This window comes from Coenobita brevimanus, chromosome 103 (genome assembly GCF_032717465.1).
Source record: "Coenobita brevimanus isolate Jiangsu-jjx chromosome 103, ASM3271746v2, whole genome shotgun sequence".
Taxonomy (NCBI): Eukaryota; Metazoa; Arthropoda; class Malacostraca; order Decapoda; family Coenobitidae; genus Coenobita; species Coenobita brevimanus.
The window spans coordinates 37,978,912-37,999,312 of NC_137056.1; the positions used below are offsets into that span (position 1 = coordinate 37,978,912).

General features: G+C 41.7%; 1 protein-coding gene across 2 annotated transcripts in view; it reads right to left on the reverse strand.

Moving 5' to 3' along the window:
* LOC145415710 (calcium-dependent secretion activator-like) overlaps nucleotides 1–20,401 on the reverse strand; it is a 495,031-nt gene that overhangs the window by 212,929 nt on the left and 261,701 nt on the right. For both annotated transcript variants that reach the window (XM_080284934.1, XM_080284935.1), the window contains one exon: nucleotides 9,408–9,525. In XM_080284934.1, the coding sequence (XP_080141060.1) occupies nucleotides 9,408–9,525 (118 nt within the window). The remainder of the gene's footprint in view (nucleotides 1–9,407; nucleotides 9,526–20,401) is intronic.

Below are 20,401 nucleotides of genomic sequence, written 5' to 3' on the forward strand. Positions count from 1 at the left end.
ATGGAAGTAATGCGAGTATAAGTGGCTATGGAATGGCTGGGAGGAGGAGGGAGGTGAGAAGACAGGAAGAAATCAGTAGGATAGAAGTTGTGGAAGCAATGAAGAAAGTTAACTCAGGGAAAGCCCCAGGAATTGATGGAGTGTGTGGTGAAATGCTGAAGTATGGGGGAGAGATAGTAGTAGAATGGATGTGGAAAATGTGCAGATTGGCCTGGGAAGAAGGTAGAGTCTTGGAGGATTGGAATTCAGGTATAATTATTCCCTTGTACAAAGGAAAAGGGGAAAAAGAAATGTGTGGTAATCATAGGCGCATCTGTCTTCTTAGTATAATAGAAAAAGTGTATCGTAGGATACTTATTGACAGAGTTAGAGAAAGAACAGAGGAATTAGTTGGAGAAGAACAGGGAGGCTTTAGGAAGGGAAGAGGTTGTGTAGATCAGATATTCATTCTTAGATCTTTAGTGGAAAAGTTTCTAGAGAGGGGAAAGAAGTTATATGCAGCTTTCATGGAATTGGAGAAAGCATATGATAGGGTGGATAGACAAGGATTGTGGAAAGTATTAAGAATATATGGAGTAGAAGGGAAGTTGTTGAGTGCTGTGAAGAGTATGTATGATGGTGCTAAGGCTGCAGTGCGTGTGGATGGTGAACTGAGTGAATTTTTCTCTTTGAAGGTTGGGTTGAAACAGGGATGTGTCATGTCTCCATGGTTGTTCAATCTGTACATGGATGGGGTAATAAAAGAGGTACAAGGTAGGGTAGTGGATGTTAGAGTGGCCCTGGTGAGAGAGGGTAGTGTTTGGAAACGCCCTGTACTGTTGTTTGCAGATGATACCGTGTTGTTGAGTGAAGACGAAGGGGAGCTGCAAGGCTTGGTGGATGAGTTTGGGAGAGTGTGTAAGAGACGGAATCTAAAGGTGAATGCAGGGAAGAGTAAAGTGATGGTCTTTGAGAGAGGTGAAGTCAGTGAATGTACAGCGAGGTTGGATGGTGAGGAATTGGAAAATGTGAGTACGTTTAAGTACAGTACTTGGGTAGTGTGATGGAGGTTTGGAGGGTGAAGTGCTTGAAAGGGTACAGCAGGGAAGAAAGATTGCTGGTTCCTTGAAAGCAGTGATAAGAAGCAGGGAAGTAAGCATGGAAGTGAAAAGTTACTACATGACAGTATTGTGATACCAACTCTAACGTATGAAAGTGAAGCTTGGACGTTGTTGGAAGGACACAAGTCAAGAGTGAGAGCAGTGGAAATGAGTTATTTAAGAGGAGCCTGTGGAGTCACATGGAAAGACAGGCTGACAAATGAGAATATAAAGGAGCGTTGTGGTGTGGATGTGGATGTGATAGGATGCGTTATGAGGAATATACTGAGGTGGTTTGGCTATGTGGAGAGGATGGAGGGTGAAAGACTGATGAAGAGGGTGTATGTGAGTGAGGTGGAGGGGGGAAGAGGGAGGGGGAGGCCAAAGATGAGATGGAGGGATGGGGTGGAGAGGTATATGAGAGTGGGGGGGGTGAGTTGGGAGCAGGGCAGTGAAATGGTGGGGGACAGGGAGACGTGGAGGCGATTTGTTTGTGACCACCCCGAACGGGATTGAGGCGTCTGGCAATAGATAGATAGATAGACTAGTGAGTGCATTTAAGTACTTGGGTCGTGCAATGAGTAAGGATGGAAGTTTGGAGGGTGAACTGCTTGAAAGAGTACAAGGAACAAAGGTTGCTGGTTCCTTGAAAGAAGTGATAAGAAACAGGGAAGTGAGCATGGTACATGAAAAAGTCACTACATGACAGTATTGTGATACCAACTCTGATGTATGGAAGTGAAGCTTGGACCTTGTTGGAGGGACAAAAGTCAAAAGTGAGAGCAGTGGAAATGAATTATTTGGGAGGTACCTGTGGAGTCACATGGAGAGACAGACTGATAAATGATGATGTGAAGGAGCATTGTGGTGTGGATGTGGATGTGATAGGAAGCATTGGGAGAAACACACTGAAGTGGTTTGGCCATGTTGAGAGGATTGAGAATGAGAGACTGACGAGGAGAATGTATGTGAGTGAGGTGGAGGGGGGGGGGAGTGGGAGGGGAAGGCCAAGGATGAGATTGAGGGATTGAATGGAGAGGTATACAGGAGAGGGGGGGTTTGAGTTGGTAGTGGGGCAGTGAAATGGTGGGGGATAGCGCAACATGGAGGTAATTTGCTTGTGGTAATTTCCTGTGACCCCGTACAGGATTAAGGCACCTGGCAATAGATAGATAGACAGACTAGTGGATGCTTCATCTTCTTCACAATGGATTCACTACTTTTGGTTAGGCACTTAGCGATCATGGTAAGCATGTTCTGCAATGCTGCTAGGACAGCATAAGATTTTTTACTAAGAGCAGAGACCGTGGTCTGTGGCAGCTTTAGAGCCTCAGTGATTTTGCTAAACCCCTGCCGCTCCTTACGGCACTTAACAATGTCCACTTTCACATCAAGGGAAAGGCTATGACTTATCCTTTTAGGTTTGCCCTTGGCAGCATCAGCAGCACCACACTTTCTACTAGGGGTAGCACCAGACATGATTTCCAGATGACAAGTTTCAGTTATTTCACACACAAAAAGTTCTTTCTCCACTCAATATTGCACTCTATACTACTGATAGCACACTTTCACTGCTACTAGTGATAATGATGGTATTTCAATGGTCTTGCACACACAGGATGGTTTGGGAACTCAGGGAACACAAGGGAAACATCACAGGTGTGGGACATGAGCAAGTGGATGAGCAAGACAGGTCTCCAAAGGGGTGGTGTGAAGCAGGTCATGTGCATGGAGGCCAAGCTGAGGTTTCTGTACAGGTAAGCACTAAGCGGCCATCTTGGGGTAAATATCTGACTCTCGGCTTGTGTGCATCACCGTATCCAAATGGGATTGTCATATATGGCCATTACAATTATTGTATAACCGTATTTCGCTGTCGTTATCACAAAACTAGGCATATTTTTAGATAATAGTTCTTCTGATTTATCGCATACCAAACAAACGTATAATGAGACCTAACTACAGAGAGTTGTGGTAATGAGGTGAGAGAGACAAGAGACAGGCAGCATGCAATGTGTGTGTGCATGGCCAGCCAGTCATGTGAAAACAGCCATTGCGTATCCTATAATTTTAACAGTGTTGAATTATAACTACCTGTTTCAGCAAAATTCAACAAAAATGACAATGTTTTTAATATACGTGAGGTGGGCAAGCACAGTAACTTGGTGGGAATGACTGCAAACAGGGGCTGGCATTTGGGATTTTTCTGTGCAAACTGTTTTTCATCCACATTTACTGGGAATGGTCAGGGTTTATCTTTCCAACCAAGACATGTTTATTCAAATCAGGACCACAAACACTGAGGGTCTACTGTATGTTCTTCTTTGATGATGCTGGAATATCTGGTGGTGGGATGGTGTTGAAGAGAGTCTGGTAATGTATGAGTAGTTGTTTTATGTGCCTAGTGTGTGTGGAATATGACTATGTTTTGCTGTCCAATTTGTGAGAAGGGTCACTGTAGATTTGGCTGGGGCTATTTTGAGTCTTATTTGTGGTGACCCATTCATGTAGTGTGTTGAGGTAAGGTTGGAGGATGTGTGCGGCTGTGTTTGCCTTTTCGTGTGTACATAGTAGTGTCATGTTGTCTGCATAGGATGCTATGTGTTTTTGTGGTGTGTGGGTATGTTGTGCACGTATAGGTTAAAGAGCGTAGGAGACAAAACAGATCCTTAAGGGATGCCATTTGTGAAGTTTCTGATGTCTGATGACTGACTGGCAAATGTTGCATATGCACATCTGCCTGCTAATTAGTGTGCTAGCCATCTTTTTATGTTATTGTGCATGTTTGTGTTGTGCATTTTGTGATGTGGTGGGGGATGGCATCAAAAGCTTTGCTACTGTCTAGTGTGACAAGAAGTGTTCTGTGTGGCGGCCAAGAGGAATTAATGCCATCAAAAACTCTTTCTGTAAGGTCTATAAGAAGAGTGTTTGTGGGGTTTAGCAGCCTAAAACCATGTTGTGATGGGGCTAGGGGGATGTGGGGTGTTACTAATTGTAATACCAGTCATTTAGTGACTTTGGTAGGGGTGCAGAGGAGTGTAATGGGGCGGTGTGAGGAAGATAACGTGGGGTCTTTGTTGGGTCTGGGGACAGCGATAATAGTACCATGCTTCCAGTTGTTGGGTATTATGTTGTGTAAGTAGCTGTAGTTTGAAATGTTGGTGAGTGCTTGTATGCCTTGTAGTCCAAGATGTTAAAGGTGTGTGTTGCCTATGTTGTCTGTGCCACAAGCAGATGAATGCTTAAGGTTGCTAATGATATGCTTTGTCTGGCTGTAAGTGAAGGATGTGAAGTCTGGGTCTGTGGGGAACTGTCTCTTGCGTCAGATGACACGTCAGTCATCGAAGTGGGGGTTTAGATGACTGACGTGTGAAAAGTGATTGATGAGAGTGTTTGCTTGTTGTATTTTGAGGGTATGGTGTCTGTTGTGGTGATGGCAGTGTGTGACTGTATAGTGTTGCTGTTGGAGAGTGTGATGCTATTTAGTGTTTGGTAGAGTATGCTGGTGTTTGTTTTGTGATCAAGTGTTTGGAGATAATTATTCCAATTTAGTGTCTGCTGCTCTGATATTTTATTATCTGAGTGTTGAGTTCTTGTATTTGTTGTATGGTGTCTTGTGTATGGGGTGTTGCGGAGTGTTGTTGTGTGTTGTGTTGACTGATGAGGCCTTGAATCTCTGGTGTGAAGCTAAGCTGGGATTATGTCTCTTGCCTCTAGGGATGGGTCTTCTGGCTGCATTTTGAATAACTGTATTGAAAGTGTGCACAGTGGTACTGATAATTGTGATGGGTGTATTGTTTAATGTTTCAAAGTGTTGTTCTGTTTTAGTTGTGAAGGCCTCCCAGTTGGCTGTCTTATAATTAATGTATGTGTGTCTGTGGCCAGCCGGGGTGATTCTGGTTTTGGTAGTGATGATGATCAGGAGGTGGTCAATGCCATGGGTTTTGACCATTCTCCAGGATGTTGTGGGGATGAGGTTTGAGGAGCAAAAGGTAATGTCTGGGGATGATAGGAGGAAGAGGGCTTGCTGTGGAATATGGGTAGGTTGATGGAGATTGGTGAGAACAAAAAGATTATCTGTTTGGGATTGTAGTACCAGCCATCTGTCTGTGATCCTAAATGCTTCAAGTGTAAACAGGCACAAGCCTGTAGGGTTATTTGCTTTCTTGATAACATGCTGGAGTCATAGGGTTGTATTATGATTGAGTGGAAAGGACTGCCTATATAAGAAGGTTGTTTTCCATACTCAGTGTGTGTTTAAGTGACTTATGTTTGTGTACTGTGTCATGAGTATATTTGCTGTTCTTTGTAAGGACAGATGGTTTGGGGGCGATGGTAGTATGGTTCTTGGGGGTATTTGTGATTTAAAGACACTGTTAAGTACTTGTATTTTATAGGGCTGAGAGGGGTCTGTGGAGTGGCTGTGTTGTTACAATGACTTTCCAGTTTTCTGTTTTCTTTGTGCTAATATTGTTTTTAATTTCCTTGTTTAATTGCTGGAGTTTTGTGATGTGTCTTGTGTGTGTGAGAGAGGGGAGTTGTGTCTAAGTAAGTCAGGTTGTTTTATGAGGAGAGCAATATCCAGTGTAAAGTTTGGGTTGTAGCGTCTTGCTACATACAGTGTAGCCTGTACACTGTATGTACACTGTGTGTACACTGTACATACACTGTATATGCACTGTATATGGCTAGTGAGGGAGTGATCGCCCTCTACCTACACAGATCAAAAGCCCTCGGGAGCAGGGGGGTGGTTGCTTTCTCAGGCAGAGGAACTCCTTAAGAGTGAAATGGCTGGGAAGCATGCCGGCACGTGACTGGCTACAGCATAGCTGGGTCTTTCGGGTGTGGGCAATCAGGCAAGTTAGCTGCCTACTGTGACTGCAACACATTGGCGAGGTGTTCACGAAGTTAGCCAAAGAAACCTTGATGGACTCTGAAAGAACAATAATGGCCCCCAGTCCCGTGCAGCCCTTAAATGGGCAGGGGGTGCTAAGAATCTCACGGTTGCCTCAATTACAATCAAATTCATTTGTTAATGCAAAAAATACAATTAAAATTGGTAACTGGAATGTGAGAACGCTAAATCATGACCGTAAAATCAATGAGTTAGTGAAGGTTTTTCAAAATTACGGACTTGATATTTGTGCTCTGACAGAAACTAGATTAACTGGAGTCGATAAGTTGGATTTGGAGGATGGTATACGTTTATTGATATCTGGCTGACAGGACAGAATGCATTATCAGGGAGTAGGATTGTTGCTGGGTTGTAAGGCAAATAAGGCTTTATGTGAGTGGGATCCTATAGATGAGCGATTGTTATACGCACGGTTTAAATCAAATCATGGCAACATCAGTCTGTTTGTGTCTTATGCACCTACTAATGATGCACTCGATGAAAGGAAAGACACATTTTATGAAAAGTTGCAAGAAGGAGTAGGAAGGGTACCTAGACATGATGTTTTGATCTGCGTTGGAGACTTTAATGCAGTAATGGGCTGTTCAAATGAGGGATTTGAGGCATGTATGGGTAAGATGGGAGTTGGTAGTAGGATGAGTGAAAACGGAGTGAGGTTTGGAAGCTTCTGTCTAGCAAATGACTTAGTCATCGGGGCACACTCTTTCAGCATTGCAATATACACAAGACAACTTGGGTGTCGCCGTGAGGAAAATATAAAAATCAGATTGATCACATCGCTATCAGTAGGAGGCATAGAAGTTCTCTGCTAGATGTTCATGTTAAACGTGAAGCGGATATTGGTAGTGACCATCAACTCAGCATTGCAAAAATAAGGTTTAAACTTAAAAATCAGAAGAAGGAAAAATCTGGTGTTGGTAGATACGATATTGTTAAGCTTAGAAGGGAAGGAGAAGAAAAGGAGGAATTCAGATTAGAATGCAGAAATAGGTTTTTGGTGTTGGAAACATTGGAAGAGGGGGAGAGAAGTGTAGATGAGATGTGGGAGGATGTGAACAAAGTTTTGCATGAGACTGCTGAATGTACGATTGGAAGGAGACATAGATTCAGGAGAAAGAAATGGATATCAGAGGAAACGTGGGATATGATAAAAAAGAGAGGTGAGGCTAAATTGAGGAGTGAGATGCAATGCGTTGATGAACGAGAGATTGAATTAGCAAGAGCTGCGTACTGGAGTTTGAATTCAGAAGTAAGAAGGTTAGCTAGGAGAGATAAAAGAAGATATGTGGATGAAAAGGTTGCAGAGACTGAAATCTTAATAAACAAAAATGATGGACAGAGTCAAAGAATAGCATATGAATCGATTAGAGAACTGAGTGGTAATGCAGGTAAACGCAAGGAAATACCAGTTAGAGACAGGGAAGGAAATTTATTAACCAAAGATGGAGATATTAAAAATAGATGGAAAGAGCATTTTGAGACAGTTCTTAATAGACCAATACCACCAGAAGAGGATATACCGTCTGCTCAGGAAGATTTAAATATAGAAACAGGAGAGTTGAGGCTTGCAGAAGTGGAGAAAGCAGTAAAACAGTTAAAGAATAATAAGGCACCAGGGGAGGATGGTTTATTTCCGGAAATGTTTAAAGTGGAGGGGGATAGATTAATAATGATCTTGACCAAGCTATGCAATAAGATATGGGTGACGGGGTTACTACCATCAGTTTGGAAGAATGGTGTAATTGTTAAAGTTCCAAGAAGGGAGACCTGAGTGAATGTGGTAATTGGAGGGGAATCTCTTTGTCACCGATAGCTTTGAAAGTTTTCAGTAGAGTGTTGTTAAATAGGTTGGAGCCGGTGGTTGAGGGTATTCTGAGGGATGAACAGGCTGGTTTTAGAAAGGGACGTGGTTGCAATGATCATATCTTTATAGTTAGGCATTTGATGCAGCAAGTTAATGAAATGAGAGTACCGTTAAGTCTTTGTTTTGTTGATTTTGAAAAGGCTTTTGATAGTGTTTAGAGAGAGACTATGGGGAAGATCATGAGACATTATGGAATACCAGAGGAGTTTGTGAGGGTCATTATGAACATGCATGAGGACACATTTTGTAAAGTGATGGTTGATGGTTGTCTGAGTGATTCGTTTGAAGTCAAGTCCGGAGTAATTCAAGGTGGTGTTCTATCGCCTTTACTATTTATATTGGTCATTGATTACATTATGAAACGCGTTGGAACAGAAACCGGTGCTGGTATACTTTGGGGAGAGAATAGGAAACTTTTGGATTTAGATTATGCAGATGATATAGTTTTGATTTGTGATGGGCCAGAAGAGATGCAGAGAGTGTTGGACTGTTTGGTGAGTGAAGGTCGCAAGGTGGGTTTGGTTATTAATTGTGGAAAAACTGAAATAATCAATATGAATATGGAAAATGCGCAGGAATGTGTAATTGGAGGTATGGTTGTAAAGCAAGTTGATAGGTTTAAATATTTAGGTACTTATTTAGCCAAGGATGGTTCTTTGAACTTTGAATTCGAGGAAAGGTTAAAGAAGGCTAATCAGGCAATGGGAATGCTTAAAAATATTTGGAATAATAAAAATTTTTCTGTGCATACAAAAATCAAACTTTATAAGGTAATGGTTAGGAGTATCTTAATTTATGGACACGAGTCTTGGTACAGCACAGTGACTATGGAAAATAAATTCTTGGTGTTTGAAAATAAAGCACTTAGAAGAATATTAGGAGTTAAGTGGTGGGAAAGGATACCAAATAGTAGAATTAGAGAAATAACGGGAGTGCAGCCGATCGATGAATATGTTAGATTCTCACGATGGAAGTGGCTAGGACATGTGTATAGGAGACAGGGAATAGTACGAGGTACACCAGGGTGGGTGGCACTTGGTAGGAGAGGTAGAGGAAGGCCAAAAGAGACGTGGGTGAGGACAATGAGAAGGGAAGCTGGAGATGAGTATTGGGGAGATCTTGAGGAGTTAGCACAAGATAGGATGTGGTGGTGTGAGTTCATCGAGGCCCTATGCATCCCCGAGGGTGCCACAGGAAATGATTGATTGATTGATTGATTGATTGATTGTAGCGTCTTGCACTGGCTCATGGAATATGATGCTCATCTACGTTAAGTATGATCATATTAATTTCGTAATATGCCTGTCGTGGTTGGTAATGGACTTGTTGCTTAGTGTGCTGAGTGTTGCTCTGTTTCTTCTGTGAATTCTGCCTGGTCTGCATTCTTGTAGTTTGTGTTTGTGATGTGTAACTGCTATAGTTTTGAGTGTATTCCTATGGTGATATTAACAGGGAGGTGACTTGAAGGCAGATTAGGTTTTGTCTGCCAGGTGATGGTAAGTGAAATATCTGTGATATATTGTAACTAAATACACAAAGATCACTGTACCTTTAATCTCTGTTCTAGGTGTTTGGCAAAGTCATGGTCCGGCCAGTGAAGGTCTCGGATGAAAGACTGTAAGGCATCCAGTTTCCAGAAGAGGTCTTCTGATGTGGCACAGCCATTCCTGTCAGGTAATTATCAACTGGTCAGCTGCGTCCTCCCAAAACATTCATCACACATGCAGAGTTCAGACGATACACAAGAATATTAGGAGCTAAAAACTCCCTACATATAAGTAGCTAACAGCACTAGATTTCTGATTATACAGGTATACTGATCAACATGTTATTCTGTGAGAAAAGCTCTCAACATAAGCCATTATATAAACATTTAAAATATTATTAACCCTTTAAGGCAGATTGATCTGAATTCTGATATATCCACACAGACTGAGTTTTGAAAAACAAGAAACAAAAAAATCTTACTAGCATCCAGACCTTTGCAAAAGGCACAGTCAACAAAAATTCATAGGAAATCAAGAAAGCTTTTCTAAATGATGGTTGTACAGTTATTGTCTCATCAATTTATTTTATCATAATTATCATGACATTCTGTATGGAATAGTTTATCAGTCTGTAGCCAGGCAGTTTCTGGAAATACTATACATATCTGTTTGGTAATATAATAAGGCCCTTTTTTTCTCATTACAAATGACTAACTGATCCGAGTAAGGAACTTGAAAAAAAAAAAAAAATCATGAGTTTACATTACATTCATATATAAGGTAACTTTTTTGTTGTTGTAATCATGAACCTTGTTTTACTCCTCCTACCAAACTTATATAACAGCACTATCTCCCTAATGAGAGTATTCCGTTAGGGTAAATGAGTGTGTGCAACTTTTTCCCAAATGAGTTACTGCCCCTGGTGATATCCGACACAGACACAGGGGCATGATGGAAGCATGTAAAGCTTGAATTATGAAAGGAAATTTCATAACTTTATCATTATCATCATCCAGACCTCCCTTCCCACCCAAGGGTGGAGAGGGATGCCTTCATATGGTGGCACTGATACAGCACATTATACAGATGTCCCTCAATTTCTTCCTTATCTTCCAAAAAAGAAGTTGGCAGACTGCTGGAAAAGGGCAACTTCAGCCTGCAGTCCACCGGGTTCATGTTTCAAATGAACCTGGGGCTACAGTTACTACCACTCCTATCACCACCACCACCACTACTACTACTACTACTACTACATAAAAGATACAAGGAGTGTCCTTAAAGGGTTAACATAATCAGAACAACATACATATGAACAGCAATATAATGATACAGAATCTGCATCAGACAGAGTAATCCTGTATAAATTAACTGAACCTCAGTTCTTTTAGTTTGTTAGTTTTATAAAATAGTTCAGTGCATTGTAGTTGAGTTTTCAATTATACTACCATAAAAAGAATGGTCTGAACAGTCCATGAGTAATGAAGTCAGGGCAAGGTTTTATAAGCAGCTTATCTTCATAATCATGAAATGACACTTTCAAGTACAATATAAGTTTAATTTACTTTAAGTTTGGTAAAATTACCAAAATTAATTATAATTGGAAGAGCATTCATAATATGAATGAGTAGAAAATTTAATCATTGCATGGAGGCAGGGGATAGCAAGACTGAAAAGGTTCAGAAATGGTGAAAGTGAGACTTGCAGCATTAAGAAGAAAGTAACTGCTTTAAATTGCTTTTCTTTTGTATATATAAATATATATGCTAATTTCATATTAAATACATACTGGAGGCCGTTTTCCCTACATGTCCTGAGTTTGCAGATCTAAGAAAAACAAACAAACAAACAAAATGCTTAAAACTTGCCATACAATAATGCATACTCATCACATAAGTAAAACTCTATACAGTATTAAGATTTATGCAAGCAACAGCTAAGTATCTTGTATCCATGTCTAGCAAAAATAAAGAACGGCAGGCAAACACGACATGTGAGATAGCAGAGTACCAGTTACTGAGTTCAAACAAGTGTAAGCTGACAAAATATCACATTAAGTTTCACTTTGCAAATTATACGATACGGATATATTGTGTACGAAACAATACCTTCACAACACGATGTCAGTATGATTACAGTATATACATACAAATGATATTAAGACTTGTTTAAATTCCTGAAACTGGTATTTAGATGAACAGTACTGGATCACTTCAAAATATGAAGCACCACTGGATTCCATGAGTACCCCACTTTGCTCTAGCTACCACTTTGAGCTAGCGGAGCATGGGGGACTTTAACATTGCATGATAGAACATCAATGAGGGATAACACAAAGCCTCGAGGCCCCATTAAGGTTATCCAGCTTGCTGCAACACTGCGTGCATCTAGGTTGGCTCATCACTATCGAAGTAAGAGGCTTTGGTCTTGTATCTCTGCATTCCTTCCCTTGAATTGCCACAAATACCCAAGCACGAAAAGGTATACAGTATACTCATGATTAATATCGTACACATTTCAATGGTTGTCTGCTAGGAATTTATCATTATATGTCTTAAATTTTTATCCTTTAACACACAATATACCATACTGCTGGGGATGCAGCAAATTTCAAAGAAGCAATACAGCAGGAAGTCTGTGGCTCAACTAGCCTGGAAAAACTGATCAAGAATGATACACTATTTGATATGGACTCAGTTAGTGGTTGTGCTAAATAGGAGGACTCATCACACCTATTGGTATCTTAAACTGGTGTCCTCTACCATGAATATGTATGCATTACAGATGGTAATCAATTATCAAGATGACAGAACCGAACTGTGCCCACTGCACAATGAAAACTAGATGCTGTAAGAGAGATGGGGGAGCTAGGTTGGACAGCAGAACAGATGAGGGAAGAAAAGGAAGGTAAAGTATTTTGTCACTTCTAGATTAATCAGTATGGGTAATATATACATCAGTTTGAACATTCTAGTCTTCTGTAGCCAAACAGAAGCTCTGTTAAAGTAACTTCACAAAGATGTTAGTATGTATTCCATGGATATTATGACTCAGTAAATATTAACCAAGTGTAAACTCAGGATAGTGATGTATTTGTCAACATCACTTTGTATGAATGGTACATTAGCTAGTTGCCATAAAACTCTAATATACTAGACCCAAAGGACATCATCTTTAAAATCACCAAACATTTTGTGAATTTAAGTATTCAAATGAAGTTTAAAGGAGGTTACTGTCATCATCTGTGGGAATATGGCAACACTTTCATCAACAACCACAAGCAGTCACAAAAGTTACTGTCATCAGCTATGGGAATATGGCAAAACTTTCAACAGCCACAAGTAAGAAGTTTGTGTGGGAAACATCTAGACACTATGTTAAGTGAAGAGAAGAGCTGACAAAATTCAGTAGTGCTTGATTTTTACTTTCTGGTATAATTCTTAAGCTTCTTGGGAATTACATTCTGATATAATTCTCAGACATCATGGGAATCAGATGCTCAGATCAGCAATTCTTTTTGTAGGTGGTGTCAAGTTCACAAAACTCTCTGATGTGCTCCTAGTTCTGACTTCCATGTGTTACTTACACAAACTGGCTCATACTTGTATTATGGCCCCTCCCTGAACATTGCCCCTTCTCCAAGAATTTCTGATGAATCTTACATGATTGTACAATTTATTCAGTGAACTTAAACCAGTGCCCTGAGCTGCAGTTTAACTGCCAGCACTCCTGACTTCTCACCATGCTTCCCCTCCTGGATCTTTAAACAAGGTCGCACCCTTCACAGATCCTACTTTTGATCTCTGATTTGACCGGGTCCTAATACAGTGAGTTGGGATGGTTTTCTGTAGGTAGGTCCTACTAGGAACATTTCATGACATGTTCCCAATCTCCAACACTACATCTTTCCTCTCACCATTTCATCTCCAGAAAGTCAGACTACAAGATCACTCATGGGGTAGCACTCCTTCATGAAGCTGCCATCCACCATAGTGGAATGCCAGCTTTGAGGTAGTTATGCTGAGGACAGTGAAGCTTAGAGCCACATGCAACTGGTTGTACCATCACATGGCAATGATATACTGCAATAAGATACTGCCTCTGGCAGGGAGTAGGCTTTGCATGTATGGTTCAATACAAGTTAGTGGGGGTGCTGCCCAGTTGCTATACTGTATATCCAAACCTCCCTCTTTTCTTACCCAAGAACAGATGGCAAGCAAGGAGACAACAACAAAGCCAGTATCTCCACTATTCGAGGCCTGTCCAAAAAGAAACCAAATTTTTAACAGAGCACCAACCAGCAGGCACAGAGTAATCACAGTGGGAGTGCTGTGTAGTGGGGTCTTTGAGCTTTAGTCTAACACTAGCCACATCACACCACAATACTTAGTCATTGAGGTACATGCACTTGAGTGAGCATGTGTTTAGCACACTTGGCAAATTTTCTTCTTTCTATTGGCTGAAATTGGCAACCTTTCAGGGTAGATTTCAACTTTAAAAAAAAAAAAGAAAAAAAAAAAACAAACAAAAAAAAAGAAGTTTGCAGGGGCCAAATCTAGAGAGTAGGGTGGTTCAGGGATGCCAGTCATCTCATGCTTTGCCAAAAATCACAGATAAGGAGAGATGCATGAGCCAGTGCACTATCATGGTGCAGCATCTAGGTTTTGTTTGTCTATGCCTCAGGCATCTTCCTTCACACAGCTTCCCTTAAATACTTCAGGACATCCCAATAATACTCTTTACTGACTGTCTGACTACGTGGAAAAAACTCATGATGGGGGGGGGGGGAAATCACCTTCACATTTGAGTGACTCTAATGTGTTTTTTTGGTCACAGTGATGATGTTTTAAACCACTGTGATTACTGCCTTTTTATTGTTACATTTTAGCTGTTCACCCATGTCTCATCACCTGTTATGACATCTTTCAGAAAGTAAGTTTTTCCTAATCTGAAACAGAATTTCACACAAATACATTTCTCTTCAAGATCCTCCATTGTTCAATCTGAAACAAATTGCCAAGTGCACTAAGCACACATTCACCCAAGTGCACATACCTTGATGGCTAAGTGATCTGGCATGGTGCAAATAGTGTCAGATTAATGCTCAATGTCACCACTACACAGCGCTCCTGTAGCGGTCACATTATGCCAGCTAGTTGGTGCGCTACTTAAAAAGTTGTTTCATTTTGGACAGACCCTGTATAAGTCTAAGGAGTCCTGGGAACCCTACAAAATTGCATACTTCCAGGACATGAGAATGCCCCCATATGTCACACAAAGAATTCAGCACTATCTGATATATCATTTAAGCAGGACTCACTGAGATCACCACATGACCACTTCACTTCCAATACTTATTGCCCTTTTTCCACAATGAGATGACTGACATTCTAAAGAACTAAATGCTCCTTGGAGACAGCACAATAACCTCAACCTCAAAGACTACTTGAGATTATTAACCTGTGGAGTGCACAGTTACGTGCTCTAGGATCCTCAGTGACATGAGTGAAACTGGGATAGTGCTGGGCGGCAGTAGCAAGAGAAGGGCTACAACTAGAGGATGCCAGTGTGTATTTTTCTTGGTCATGGTGGGGGAATTTGGAGTATAACTGAACAACAGGCACAACCTGAGCTGTGGCACACACTCCGTCATAAACACAACCACAGCTTTGGCTTACACTCCACTGTAAGCACAGTCACAGCTTTGGCTTGCAATCCATGGGTTAATGACCTCAACTTCCTTTAAATAAAAGACCCAAATCCAGAACCTTTGACCTGCTGTACATGTTCAAAACAACAGTCACATATCTGTGTGATGCCCTACATCTGAAACATTTGTATCAACAAACTGCGTATGGAAAAAAACATCAGTTACAGGATGCTTCTTCAGTACCATCACTGACACCCACAAGGCTGGTGAAGCAACTCTGTTTGTCTCATTTCTTTCCATTTCTTCTCCATTCAGATCAATGGGGAGGAGACATTAAAAAGAATTGGTAGGCCAGGGTTGTTTCCCAACAGTAAGGCACAGATGAGTGTACCCAAACAGACCACAGTCATCAGCTCCCAAAATTGCTGGCAACATGGGAACCCAAACCTACTCTTCATGTCTGTCTGAGAAATAGGAATAGTTCTGTTTATGTATGCTATTCATTCTGACCAACATTTCTGACCATTTTTGGCACAGTCTGTTTCAAAGGAATGAGCAAGCCCAAGTTCCAAGACCATTACTGTATATTACAAATAAAACTGGCAATACTGGATTTCACTGAAGCACTAGATTAACCACTTGTGGGATCAGAGTCGGCAGGTGGTAAGTGGGGGTGCCCAACGTCCACTCCCTCAGTGTAATGCTACCCTCAGGTGACTCTGAGTGACAAGCCAAGTGGTTTCCTGAAATCCAGGAAGCAATGTATTACATTCAGTAGGATATAACCAGATGAATGCCTGGTGGTCTAGTGCTCCAACTGGATGGGGCTTGTAAGAGTTCACATCCTACAATGGGTTAGGGTTTACTGATCACACAATGCCACTTAGGTTATTAAGGCTGGTCACCTTTGTCTGGAAAAGCTGGAGTTGCCTTCCTTAAAAGAAAGAAGAAAGAGAGGCGACATGATTGCAATGTTCAGGACCATGATGGGAGTAGATAAAATTGACAAAGAAGATCTGTTTTTATGGGATAAGAGAGTAACAAGAGTACACGGGATGAAACTGAAGAAGCCAAGCTGCTTGAAGGATATCAAGAAATATAGTTTTCCTTATAGATGTATTGACCTGTGGAATAGCCTGGACAAAGAGATTGTCCAGTCTAAAAACTTAAACGAGTTTAAAGCTAAATTTGACTTATTGAGAAATGGAGACGGGACCCCACAAGCGTAGCTCATTTTGTGTACTGTATATCACAATTAGGTAAATACATATGCCCATCGAAATCTGAGATTCCACTGTACATATATATACAGTAGAACCTCGGTCCTCGAACACAATCCGTTCTGGAAGGCTGTTCCAGGACCGAATTGGTCGAGGACCGAACTAATTTTCCCCATAAGAAATAATGTAAATCATTTTAATCCATTCCAAGACCCCAGATGCTTACCTATTTAAGTTTCAGCACTGGTACCAGTGCTTTCCTTTACGAGGTGACTGTATATTTCTCTTGCCTTTTCACAAATTATATACTCACTAACATTGTCTCCTGCTAATTGTTTCTCATTGGTGAAGATAAGCAATAATTTTTCCACTTCTTCAATTATTTTCCACACTACTTTCCTCTTTTCACTGCCAGTAGCCGTACTGGATGAACTTGCTTTCTTTGGAGCCATTATTAGGGGCTAATACTGCACTGAATCAAGAAAAATGTGAAGCACAGCAGGACGACCATGTTGACGAACAACAAAGGTGGACACGTGACTGTCGGTCGGCCAGCTTCCCTTCGTTTGGCTACGTTCAGGTTGGTCGAGGTCCGATATTTTGGTCGACCTCTGGGGCAAAAATTTCTTGAATTTTTTGGTCGAGGTCCGATTTGTTCGACATGTGAGATGTTCAAGGACCGAGGTTCCACTGTATACTGTATATATATATCTACAGTACCCTCACGTCCAAGATGGTAATATTGTAGCCTGAGGGTCCCCTCTAGGACAAAAAACGTCTTGGACTAACACAAGACCTCATGGAAAAAATTGATACTGTCACAAAATCTTCGAAAAGTGTCCCTAAAAACATCAACTGAGACCTATTTTGGCATCAAAACAGATTTCCTCATCTTGAAAGTGTGTGTTTTTGAGCTTATCTCCATCTTAGCAGCTCAATTATCTCCAGCTTGGTATCCTGAGGTAGATGGCAGCACTTGAAGGGGTTAGCAGATGGTTTCCTAGGCAGAGTTATGTAAGGAGAGGGAATAACCTAGGAGCAAACGCTAAGTACAACATGCAATAAGTGTGTGCACAATGCTCTGGTGAGAGACAAAAACAAGCACCGCTTGCACATCATGTGACCAGATACCAATATGTTATTGGACAGCATCTCAACCACGACACTCTCTCAGGAGCGGGAACCGTGTTGGACCGGGTGAGACCGACATAGCTGTATTCTCCTCAGATTTGGGCTGTTATGAACCGTTGGTTCCATATTGGATGTATGCAACTGTATTACAGCAATATTTTGGATTATTATTTATGGTCTCCATCCTGGACGCAAAACGTCTTGGACAAACCCATCTTGGATGCGAAGGTACTGTGTAAATATATACAGTAAACCCTCCAATATCCGATGTAACAGAGCCAAAGGTATGTCCAGGAATTGGTTTTGTCTAGATATTTCACCCCTGCCTCCTGGACTGGCACTTATGGACCTAACTTAGCCTAACTTTGAACTTAAATAACTCCCTACCAGACATGCATAGCACCTATTTAAGACCCTATTCACACCAATAATGGACATAAATCATGAAATGACTGAAAAGGAACCAAAGAATGAGGAATTATAAGTGAGTATAGAAAATATTTAGAGGTGTACAGGGTACTTACAGCACATCTGTGGCCGCCTCCTCTAAGGCTCTGGCAGTGATGAAAATGCTCTTGAAGCACGTACAGTAATCCAGTGTTATGCTGCACTTAATTCTTTGCACTGTGAGTTATAATTGTTTAACACTGCACATTCCGTTCCTAATTGTGCCATGCCAGTTTCAACTGCCAGTTTGCACTCCACACTTAATCCTTTACACTCTAATTTCTTAACACTGCACAACACTGTAAATTCCCATGTGGTCTAGTGGCGAGATACTCCAGTTTATTCACTGTTTTCACAAAAACGAGCACGTGCGGCATCCACTGCGATGAGCATCTACTCACGATGGTAGTTAGGCAGTAACTGGGCAGGGGGATGGAAGGAAGGGGTGAAGGGGCCATGTGTAAACACAGCTGTTCAGCGCCGCGTGCCAATTTCGAATTACGGGTGGGAAAAGAATTGAGATTTTTTTTTTTTTGGCCGTTTTTATGTTCCGAAGGCCCACGCCCAAAATGTCCAGAAACTGGGGTGTCCGGGAATTGGGCGTCCGGTTATTACAGGGATTACTGTACGCACACACACACACACACATATATATATATATATATATATATATATATATATATATATATATATATAGTTTATATATATATATATACAGTATATTATTTATGAGTGTGTTGTCTCAGATGATTGGCTGAGGAGTGTAATTGTAAATGTGTATAATGGGAAGGGTGATGCCCTGGAAAGAGGAAATTATAGAGGTATAAAGCTTTTAGATCAGATAATGAAGGTAATGGAGAGAGTTTTAGAAGCTATTATTAGAGAAAGAGTGAATATTGATGAGATGCAGTTTGGGTTTATGCCAGGTAGGGGGACCACTGATGCCATATTCATTGTTCGACAGCTTCAGGAAAAGTATATTGGTAGGAGAAGGGATCTTTATTTTGTTTTTGTTGATTTGGAAAAGGCCTTTGACAGAGTCCTTAGAGAGGTGGTGAAGTGGGCAATGAGAAAGCTTAGAGAGGTGGTGAAGTGGGCAATGAGAAAGCTTGGCTTGGAGGAGTGGCTGGTTAGGGTGGTTATGGCCATGTATGGGGGTGCTCACACCCAGGTGAGAGTGAATGGAGATTTGAGTGATGAGTTTTCCGTGAATGTTGGTGTGCATCAGGGGTCAGTCTTGAGTCCCATGTTGTTTTTCATGGTACTTGAAGCCCTTTCACGTGACTTTAGAAATGGACTCCCGTGGGAGTTGTACGCTGATGATTTGGTGTTGATTGCAGAGAATGAAAGGGAGGCGGAGGAAAGGTTTAGGAAGTGGAGAGATGGTATGGGGTAAAAGGGTTTAAGGGTAAATGCAGATAAAACAAAAGTGATGATATCTATGGTTGGTGACGGTACTGTCAAAGACGAGGGAGAGTGGCCATGTGCAGTTTGCCACAAGGGCGTGGGAAGTAATTCCATCTTGTGCGGTGTGTGATAAATGGGTGCATAAGAGATGTAGTGGTATCAGAGGTAGACTGCGAGATAATGCTGATTTTACGTGTACGGCGTGCCAGGGTGAGCAGGTGGAGATTGTCAGACGTGAAAGGATTGAACTTGCTGGTGAATCTCTTGAGTGTGTGGAAGAGTTTTGTTATTTGGGAGACATGTTGAGTGCTGGAGGTGGGGCTGGAGCTAGCTCTGTGGCTAAGGTGAGAAGTGGTTGGAAGAAGTTCAGGGAGCTCTTGCCTCTCCTGACATTGAGAGGGCTCTCCCTACGTGCTAAGGGGTCTTTGTATGCAGCATGTGTTAGGAGTGTAATGCTGTATGGCAGTGAGACCTGGGCAGTGAAGGAGGAAGATATTCGCCGGCTCAGACGTACAGAAATGACAATGATTAGGTGGATGTGCAGTGCGTCCCTGCGTCCAAGGCCTGGAGGGGTTGGGTTTACAATGGAAGAGTTGAGAGGTAGGATGGGACTGGAGTGTATTGGTGTTGTGATGAGGAGAGGTAGATTGAGGTGGTTTGGACATGCGGAGAGGATGGGGGATGATAATTGGGTGAGGAAGGTGAGAAATGTTAATATTGGGGGTGGGGTTATGAGGGGTAGACCGAGAAATACATGGGACGAGGTCATTAAGTGTGACCTTAGGGTTAAGGGACTGAACAGGGAGCTGCAATGGATCGTGCAGCGTGGAGAGCCGCCATTAGGTGACCAAGGCCGACACATGCAAGCATGTTGGAGCCTTTAAAAACGAAACTCTATATATACAGGAGGAGGCCGTAGCACGGGCCGAACAGGGTAGTACTCCCGAGGGGAATGGGAATGCTGGTGATAGGGAGAGCTGGAGCTCCTGTTTCACTAGCTATCTAACCATCCCCCTTTGCTGACCTTTTCAGTGTGACAGTAACATGGAGAGTAGACCAGCATACTCTCCCAAACATTTCCTCTAACTATCTATGCACTACACCACATGCACTTTACATTTCACACAACGTATCCCACTACGTTACAGGGGTTGGCGCCAGCAAGGGCATGCGGCCAGAAAACTTTGCCCCCGCTACCTAGTGG